Raw genomic sequence first — 10,575 nt, forward strand, 5'->3', positions numbered from 1 at the left:
GTTTAGGGATTTCATGAGCTTAATGTCATACTGATAATCAATTAGGATTGCTAGGTTATCTATAGATCTCTACACCAGAGTGATTTGTAATACTAGGATCTGGAATAGTTAGAATAGCACGATAGTGTGACTAATTTTTTGAACCTAGAATCATAGGATAGTTGAGAGGCACGAAAGTGCAATCAACTAACGGAACCCGAACTCTGCTGGATTAGATATCTAGGCACATACGAAAGTTGGTTTAGGAATCTAGTTGAACTAAATCGATTAGGTCGTTAATGGTTGTTTAAGGAAGCATCGATCGACACTCACACCAAGTCAATAAGCGACAGCTGAGACTGGACTTAGACATCTGATTAGCAATTGTATGCGAAAGCTGGATTGCTTACTTATTAAAATCGAGTTCTAGAATTAATCTATAAACCATTAGCATCCTTGAATTGTAGTTTTGAATCTCTTGATTGATAAATCCCTAGATCTAGCTATTTCTCCTAACTCTTTACAACCTCAATCAACCAGTCGAACAAATACTTTGTTCACCTTGCTTTCATTTATTTACTGCATTATAAACTGTTTGCCTAGCTTAATCTTGATTTCTAGTCTATTGTGTGCCCTAGCTCTGTGTGGATTCGCCTCCTAAGTACTACAACTCTACCTCTTATTTGAGTGAGTATAAATCACTCCTTAGGGTAATTTAAGTGATATCAATATAGGGAATCCACCAGCAGCTTGTGCATGATGACCTCCGGGTCGATTAGGTCGTTAATGCTTGTTTAAGGAAGTATCGATCGACGCTCAGGCCATAGCATCGATTGAAACTCACACCAAGACAATAAGCGACAGCTGAGACTGGACTTAGACATCTGATTAGCAATTGCATGCGAAAGCTAGATTGCTTACTTATTAAAATCGAGTTCTAGAATTAATCTATAAACCATTAGCATCCTTGAATTGTAGTTTTGAATCTCTTGATTGATAAATCCCTAGGTCTAGCTATTTCTCCAAACTGTTTACAACCTCAATCAACCAGTCGAACAAATACTTTGTTCACCTTGCTTTCATTTATTTACTGCATTATAAACTGTTTGCCTAGCTTAATCTTGATTTCTAGTCTATTGTGTGCCCTAGCTCTCTGTGGATTCGATCCCTAAGTACTACAACTCGACCTATTATTTGAGAGAGAGTAAATCACTCCTTAGGGTAATTTGAGTGATATCAATGTAGGGGATCCACCTGCAGCTTGTGCATGATGACCTCCGGGTCGATTAGGTCGTTAATGCTAGTTTAAGGAAGTATCGATCGACGCTCAGGCCATAGCATGGATCGACACTCACACCAAGTCAATAAGCGACAGCTGAGACTGGACTTAGACATCTGATTAGCAATTGCATGCGAAAGCTGGATTGCTTACTTATTAAAATCGAGTTCTAGAATTAATCTATAAACCATTAGCATCCTTGAATTGTAGTTTTGAATCTCTTGATTGATAAATCCCTAGGTCTAGCTATTTCTCCTAACTGTTTACAACCTCAATCAACCAGTCGAACAAATACTTTGTTCACCTTGCTTTCATTTATTTACTGCATTATAAACTGTTTGCCTAGCTTAATCTTGATTTCTAGTCTATTGTGTGCCCTAGCTCTCTGTGGATTCGATCCCAAAGTACTACAACTCTACCTCTTATTTGAGAGAGTATTAATCACTGTTTAGGGTAATTTGAGTGATATCAATGTAGGGGATCCACCTGCAGCTTGTGCATGATGACCTCCGGGTCGATCCCAGGCATATCTGCGTGGGACCAAGCGAAGCAATCAGAGTTAGACCTGAGGAAGTCTACTAGTCTTCTCCTCAATCCTGCTGTCACCTTGGAGCCGATCTTGAGATGTCGGACCTGATATCCTTCGGTTAATGGCATGTCGTCCATTTCCTCTACCTCTAGTTCTTTGGTGTGATGAGCCGGAGGCTTACTCTATAATTACTATAAGACCTTGGTCTTTCCTTCAGAGTGGTCTGGTAGCAGGAGCGGGAATACTCCTGATCCCCTCTAATCGCCTTTATGCCCCAGGGTGTAGGGAATTTCACCATTTGGTGAAGAGTTGAAGGGACGGCTCCCATGCCATGGATCCAGGGCTGTCCGAGGATAATATTGTAGGACGAGTCACAGTCAACAACGAGGAACTTGGTTGACATGTTGACCCCTTCAGCGTACACGGGGAGGGTCACCTCTCCAGCGGTCTGTTTGACTTCCCCACTGAACCCTATAAGTGGGGTTATCCTCCGAGTTAGAGCATTTTCCTCCAGCCCCAGGTCTTTGAATGCGGCCTGGAAGATGATGTTGCCGGAGCTTCCATTATCTACCAGTATCATTTTCACCAGGCAGTTCGCTACAGTGAGCGATATGACTAAGGCGTCGTGATGCGGGGTGAGAACTTTCTCCGGCTCCTTGGCCGTGAAGCTTATTTTGTCCGTGCCTAGGAGCATGCGTTTTGGCTTGGCTGCCTCTAGGCCGTGCTTAGGGTTCTAGGTGCTTTTCTTCGCGGCCGCATGGCTGATGCTGCTGATCTCCGAACCGCCCGATGTGACATGAATCACTCGGTCCTGATGAGGTGGCGAGACGAGAGCAGCTTCAGTAGGCTTCCCCGTTGTCTCCTTGCTTAGATGGCTCTTGGCCTTGTCGGAAAGGAACTCCCTGAGGTGTCCTTTCTTAAGCAGCTCGTTGACCTCGATCTTTAGTGCGACGCAGTCCTCTGTTTTGTGACCGTGGTCTCGGTGGAAGTCGCACCAGAAACCAGAGTTCCGGAAAGAGTCGGGTGCTTTCATCTTCTGAGGCCACTTGACCTGTTGGCCCATCTGCCTCAGAACATTGATCAGCTCCGGCCTTGAGACGGAGAGGTGAGAGATGTCTGGCCACGTGGACACTGCCATCCCTTCTGCCTTCTTGATCGGCTGGTTCTGGTATCTGTCCCGGATTCGATTTCCGGAGTCCCTGGCTGGTCTTTGAAAGGGTTTCTCGTCTCGCTCGGTTTGGTCTAGTCTGATCGTATTGGGATCTGGCTTTTGTTGCGCCTTAGCACGGCTGGCGATGTCTTCCTCCCATTTTACCTGCGCCCAGGCTCGAGATATGACGTCTTCCAAGGTTTTGCACTGGTATTTGGTTAGCTCCTTATAGAGGTCCCCGTCCAGGAGCAGGCCTCTCTTGAAGGCAGAGATAGCAGTGGGGATGCTGCATTCGGGAATAGCCACCTTCTCTTGATTGAAGCGGGCTATGTAGCCTCGTAGGGGTTCTGCTCGGTGCTGGAGGATCTCGTAGAGGCTGTCAGAGGTTTTCTCCAGGTCCCTGCTTCTGGCGAATTGTTCCACAAATTTATCGCTGAGAACCGTGAAGGAGACTATGGACTTGGAGGGTAGGTTGATATACAATTGCAGAGTGGGTCCGGTCAAAGTGGAGCCGAACCCTTTGCACATGGTAGCTTCGCGCGACCCTTTTGGGAGTGCTACGGCGAGCATCCTTTGTCTGTATTGGCAACGTGGTCGTTTGGATAAGTGGTGCCATCGTACGCCTTTATGCTGGGGAAGGAGAACTTCCTGGGCATCTCGATCAAGGTGATCTCATCCGTGAAAGGAGTATCGGCATAAGAGTCGGGGTTGCTCTTCCGGATGGGAGGATCTACCCCTGGGAGCCTCTCTACCATGGACTGCATGGCGTCGAGCCTCTTGGAGAACATCTGGTGAAGATGAACGATCATAGAAGACTCCGCTATCGCTGCTCCGTCAGGTGCTTCCTCATCGGATTTCAGCTCAGATTCGCTTTCTTCCACGTCGTGGGTCCGAGTCTTTTCACATGCTGGTGCGCCTTCTCCCGATGCCGTAGGTGGGAGATTTGCATCCGTCCCGGAGTTGGGTGTCTCCAGAGTCGGCATGGGCGAACCCGAGCCCGGAATCGACGCTTTTTGTTGCTGGTCGTGTTGAGGGCTTGGTTCTCATCTCGGAGAGTAAGATTCTCCGATTCGAGCTGTCTGAGCTTCTCGGCGCTCTGCTCCAGTTGCTTGGAGTGTTTGTTGAGTTTCTCCTTCAAGCTCTGGAACTCCAAGGAGAGCTCGGGATTGGTCTCCTCCCGAGTTTTATGCAACTCGGTTACTTGGCTTTGCAGACCATCGATTTGCCTCTGGAGTTCGGCCTCTCTTTGGGTAGCTTCGGGTAGCTCATCCTGCTCGTCCACCGCCATTATCACGTAGTTTAGATTACTCCCCTCCTTCTAGCGCCAAACTGTTAGGGGATTTTTGTGTAGGATCTTTGTGAGTACCACAGAACGATGGACAAGGCTGGTTATTGTATAGAATTCGTGAGTATTAGAGAGAAATAGACTTGAAGAGATGTTTTATTAGATAGAACAAGCCGGAACTACAATGATTGGTGTATAAACCCTAGTTGTAGCCGCCTAGCTCTAATCTCTAAGTCTTGAAGTGTCGACCTCTTGCTTTAGGGTTTACGTTCCCTTTATATAGTCTTCTTAAGGCGGACCTTAGTCGGTTGGAGTAGGTTAAACTCTTCCATATTCAGAAATATGGAAGGTTCTCCTTATCGGAAGTTTTCCTTTTCCTAGGGGAAGGGGGGCGGTCTCGGGGACCAGACCCGGAGAACTCCATAGCGGGGAACCGGGGTTTCTCTTAGCGGGGACCCAGAGGTCGGTGTCCTGCCTGGGGTCTGGAGGAATTCAATACCTGAGTATTTTTTTCCAACAGGATCCATCAGATGTTTAGGTGGAATTCTTCTCAGCCATCCGGATCAATATTAAAACTGCTATCACTGTAACCAACCAAACCTTCATGCGGCTTTGACTCAAACACAAGACCATATGCTAGTGTACCTTGCAAGTATCGGAGTACTTGTTTCAAAGCTGCCTTGTGCGAAGCTTTTAGGTCATGCATTTATCGGCTCAGAACTCCAACGCTAAAGGCAAGATCAGGTCTTGTATGTATCAAGTATCGGAGACACCCGATATTCCTGCGATAGTCTCTCTCATCAACACCTTCCTCGTCCTCAGCTTTGTTTATCTTCAACCCCACATCCATTGGAATGTGAACTGCATTACATCCTTTCATCCCAGCTTCTTCAAGAATCTTGGTCGCGTATCGCTCTTGGCTCAAGACTATACTCCCTTCTCGTTGTATTACTTCAATCCCAAGGTAATAGCTCAACTTACCAAGGTCACCCATCTCAAAACGTGTTGCCATGTCTCTCTTGAACTCTAGTATCATATCCAAGCTTGAGACAGTCACGAGTAAGTCATCTACGTAGACGGCAACAACTAAGAGATGCCCCTGCTTCTATTTACGGTAGAGAGAAGGTTCCTTTAGACACCTCTCAAAACTTAACCCCTTCAAGACATGATTAAGCTTTTCATTCCAAGCTCTAGGTGCTTGTCGCAGGCCATACAATGCTTTTCTCAGTTTATATACCTTAGTCTCACTGCCTTTGACGATGAAACCTTCAGGTTGTGACACAAAGATCACTTCTTTCAACTCACCATGGAGAAAGGCAGTCTTGACATCGAGGTGATGCAGCTCCCATCCTCGCGATGCCGGTATTCCAATGATCAGTCGCACAGTCTCTATACGTGCAACAGGCGCAAATACCTCATCGAAATATACACCATGTTTTTGTACGTAACCTTTAGCCACCAATCTTGCTTTGTACTTGTTTATAGTTCCATCAGAATTTCTTTTGACCTTGAAAACCCACTTCAGGCCTATAGCTTTACAGTTCGGAGGAAAATCAACCACAGACCACATGTTGTTCTTCACTATAGACTCTATTTCATCTTGACAAGCGTCTGTAAGACCCGATCATGGATTCCTCAATCCAACCAGACCGCGGCTTACTTAATCATTTCATTCAGTTTGATCCCTTTACTTCCGATTTCATATGTAATATTTTTCTAAGTATTTTTCAGAGTTCTGAGGTTCATTCAATCATAATTAGACAATCAGATTCAAGTAAAGCAAATTGTTATTTTTATAGATACTTAAACAAGATCCATACAACATCCATTCGTTCTTAATACATAAGTTGCACACTAGGCTATCATACGTTCACAACAAGCACAATAGGTTATCAGTATTTCATATCTATCAACAATGACCCAATCACCACACATCTTCCCACGGTTGGAATCCTCACAGTTCCTTTCCTTTACCACGGTCCAAGTCTATACCTGGAACCACACACATAACACAAGCATATGATCAGATAACCTAACACAAGGATCTATCATTGCATGGCTGGTTCCATAACTAATCATCAAACTACACATCAAGCCCTAATCTGGCCGATTTCAGAAGTGTTCCAGAAACTAAATAAAATTCACTAAAACTCATGATAAATCTCAACTAAGAGATTCCCATAATCAGAATCCAAAGAATCGACTCGGATCATATGGATCCTAATCATGAACCGCCCGGCTAAGGCCGAGGGCTACATTCCTGAACCGGCCAAGGCCTTGGATCAGTGCCATCAAGTCTGAACCCACAGACTAAACCATATTCTTCCAGATTATAAGTTGAAGTAATCAGAAAGTGGGAATGAGTGTAACCAACAAAACAGATCGGACCATAGACTCGGTCGGATCAACCGCCGTCTATGTCCAATGGTTTGCGAACCACACCACGAACCTTAGGAGTCCGTTCTCCAGGTGCCAAGTCCTTCTCCTTCTCCTTCTCTTTCTGTCTGGTATCCATCCTGCTTCACACGGTCACGGTTTGGTCGGATCAGATCAAGCACCACCACACACGGTTGCTCTTCAAGTCGCCGGCCACTCTCTTTCTCTTTTGTCTCACGATTTCTTTAGGGCTTTCCCTAGGAAAAATGATGCCCAAAATCGACCCCAAGGGTTTGTATTTATAGAGAGAGGGACCGGTAACTGCTCTGGCCGATCGGTTACAAAGGATTGGCCAAGGAGATGCCACTTGTCCCCTTGTACCTTTTTTCCCAAAACCGCTCAGAACCGCTCCCATAACCACCCCAACTGCTCCCCTGGCAGTTCCCACACGGAAACCAACTCTCCCAGGCCTTTGTCTTATTTCCTGGTTCAGCCAAGATCGCACATGGACTCTTCGTCCCACACGGACCATCGGGACGGCTCGATAACCGCTCGGACCCGGCCACACTGGTCCGGACCGGAACACTCCGCCAAGCTGAGGTGAGCTGATTTCCAACTGTCCCCAGCTGAGGGAGCTAGTCCATCAGATCCCGTGAGCTGAACAACACTGAGTGCGCTGATACCACACTCTCTTGAGCTGATTGAGTTTGACCCGGACCTCGTCCAGCTACCGGATCACTCGTCCAGCTCTAAACAACTTGTATCCATCGTATCCAGGTTAAGTCTCAGCTGTCTGACGTCCTTAACCATCAACTTGGACCATGGCACGCTTGTCTCAAGGCCAGATGACCTGATCAGTGCATTGCCTCGCGCCACAGTCCGTCCGGACGATCCTATCTAGGATCGGAGTCATGACAAATCTCCCCCACTAACAATGGTTTCGTCCTCGAATCCAAGTCAAGGGTTGTATCAGGAAGGAACTGACCGTACCACTCCGGATACTCAGCCTTCATCCTTGCCTCCATTTCCCAAGTGATGACGTCCTTACCATTGAACTCCGACACCACTGTCCGATCCACGATTCAAACCGGCTTAGTCTCCAAGGTTAAGCTCTTACCGAGATCATCAGGAATCTCAGGCAACACAATGTCTTGGTCCGTCAGACACTTCCGGAGTTGGGATACATGGAACACATTGTGAAATGCATCCATGGCCGATGGCAAGTTCAACTTGTATGCCACGGCTCCCACCCTCTCTATGATCCTGAACGGACCCAAATACCTAGGATCCAGTTTCCTCCTCCCAGAAACCCTGGTCCTATCCTTGAACGTGATCATCTTGAGATACACCAGATCATCAACCTCGAACTCAAGATGTTTCCTACGCCTGTCCGCGTAGCTCTTCTGACGGTCTTGCGCCTCTTTCATCTTTTCCTTGACCATCCTAATATTATCAGTGGTCTCTTCCACAATCTCAGGACCCAACATACTACGCTCCACCACTTGGGTCCAGCATAGAGGTGTCCGGCATGGCCTTCCATACAAAGCCTCATATGGCGACATGCCAATGCTTGTGTGGAAACTGTTGTTGTAAGAAAACTCCACCAAAGGTAAGTGTTTCTCCCAAGACTCTCCCCAGTCCAAGACACACGCCCTTAACATATCCTCCAAGGTTTGGATCGTCCTCTCAGACTATCCATCCGTTTGAGGATGATATGATGTACTCATGTTTACTCTGGTTCCCACGGCCTTCTGAAAAGCCTGCCAGAAGTAAGAAGTGAACCTTGGATCTCTATCAGAGACAATGCTTGCTGTAACACCATGCAACCGCACTATCTCATCCAAGTATATCCGCACAATCTGATCCACCCCATCTCCTTTCCGGATGGCTAGAAAATGTGCTGATTTGGTCAAATGATCGACCACAACCCATACCGCATCCTTGCGGTTCCTGGTTGTGGGAAAACCAGTCACAAAGTCCATTGTGATGTGATCCCACTTCCACTCAGGTATGGGTAAGTTCTGGAGTAGACCACAGGGAACTTGATGTTCTGTTTTCATCCTCACCAAGTGGTAATACCTTTTCAGGTCTCTATACATCTTGTTAAACCCTGGGTGAATAGAGAACTTAGACTTATGAGCTTGCCTCATAACCTCTTCCTTCAGTTCCTTGTTGCTAGGAACGGTAATCCTTCCATTGACCAAGATGGTACCGTTACTAGCCGTTTGGTACTCAGTCTTGTCATTGGAAGCAACCTTCTTGTGGTTCTCGTCCAAGCCTTGTGCTTGTCGAATCCTGGTAAGCAGGTCGGCCTGATCCACTACTTCTAACCCCAATGGCTCGTCCTGGCCAGCCAGAGTGTTGAGACGCAGCGACCATACCATCCCTCCCAGTTCATCCGCCTCCCTCTCGGCTGATACCTCCGCTCTCTTGCGGCTCAAGGCATCAGCCACAAGGTTAGCCTTTCTCGGATGATAAGCTATGTCCAGATCATAATCTGCAACAAACTCCATCCACCTCTTTTGCCTTAGATTCAACTCAGGCTGAGTGAATATATACTTCAGACTCTTGTGGTCCGTCAGTATATGCACCTTAGCACCGTATAGATATGATCTCCATATATTAATGCAAATACCACCGCGGCCATCTCAAGGTCATGGGTCAGATAATTTCCCTCATGCTTTCTCAATTGTCATGAAGCATAGGCTATCACCTTCGAGTGCTGTGTCAGGACACATCCAAGTCCAGTGATTGATGCATCAGTGTACACCACGTAAGGCTGATCCGCCTCTGGCAATACTTAGACCGGTGCACTAGTCAACATGTCTTTCAAAGCGGCGAAACTCTTTTCACAAGACTCAGACCATGCAAACCTCACGTCCTTGCCAGTCAGCTGGGTCATGGGCTGAGCCAAGCTCGAGAATCCCTTGACGAATTTCCGGTAATAGCTGGCCAGCCCCAAGAAGCTCCTTACTTCCGTCGCGTTCTTTGGCTGCGGCCACTCCCGTATACACTTGATCTTCTCTTGATCAACAGACACCCCTTGATCAGACACAATGTGTCCAAGGAACCCAATGCTTTTCTGCCAGAAACTGCACTTGCTCAATTTAGCAAAGAGCTGTTGTTCCCTCAGGCGTTCCAACACTGCTCGAAGATGTCTCTCATGGTCTTCCTTGGTCTTGGAATACACGAGTATATCATCTATAGAGATAATCACAAACTCGTCCAAGTACTCCCGGAAGATCCCATTCATCATCTTCATGAATGCCGCTGGTGCATTGGTCAGTCCGAACGGCATAACCACAAACTCATAGTGACCATATCGTGTCTGGAATGTCGTTTTCCTAACATCACTTGGCTCAATTGGAATCTGATGATATCCAGAGGCCAAGTCAATCTTGGAGAACCACTTTGCTCCACGGAGTTGATCCAACAACTCATCAATCCGAGGCAACAGGTACTTGTTCTTCACAGTGACCCGATTTAATCCCCGGTAACCAATACACAACCTGAAGCTACCACCCTTTTTCTTAACAAAGAGAACTGGTGCTCCCCAAGGCGAGACACTGGGGCATATAAAGCCCTTATCCAACAACTCTTCAAGTTGTTTCTTCAGCTCGGCCATCTCAGCTGGAGCCATGCGGTAGGGACTTTTTGATATTGGGGTCGTCCCTGGTTCCAGTTCTATTATGAATGGGTCAGCCCTATCAGGGGGAATGCCCTGTAGTGCTCGAAACACATCCTTGAACTCACTGACCAGCGGAATCCCGTCCGGGTTACCACTCCCTACGACCTCCCTAGTGGTAATAGTAGCCAAAAAGGCCTCGCAACCATTTTCAAGCATCCGTTCCGCTCGGACTGCTGACACCACTATATTTCCAGGGGTCGGACACATCCCTTGTAAGCTAACCGGGGCTTCACAACCCATCTCAAACTGCACCCGTCCACGACGACAGTCAAGGGTGGCCCTATGCTCT

General features: G+C 47.0%; 2 protein-coding genes across 2 annotated transcripts; both read right to left on the reverse strand.

Moving 5' to 3' along the window:
- Nucleotides 1–2,520: 2,520 nt before the first annotated feature.
- LOC125590355 lies at nt 2,521–3,465 on the reverse strand. Its single transcript, XM_048763903.1, has one exon. It carries the CDS (start codon nt 3,463–3,465, stop codon nt 2,521–2,523), a length of 945 nt encoding a protein of 314 aa, XP_048619860.1.
- A 5,933-nt stretch (nt 3,466–9,398) lies between these two features.
- Nucleotides 9,399–9,860, reverse strand: LOC125590356 (uncharacterized mitochondrial protein AtMg00860-like). The gene has a single exon (XM_048763904.1). The coding sequence runs from the start codon at nt 9,858–9,860 to the stop codon at nt 9,399–9,401; it is 462 nt and encodes a 153-aa protein (XP_048619861.1).
- Between the last annotated feature and the right edge of the window lie 715 nt (nt 9,861–10,575).

This window comes from Brassica napus, chromosome C7 (genome assembly GCF_020379485.1).
Source record: "Brassica napus cultivar Da-Ae chromosome C7, Da-Ae, whole genome shotgun sequence".
NCBI classification, from domain to species: Eukaryota; Viridiplantae; Streptophyta; class Magnoliopsida; order Brassicales; family Brassicaceae; genus Brassica; species Brassica napus.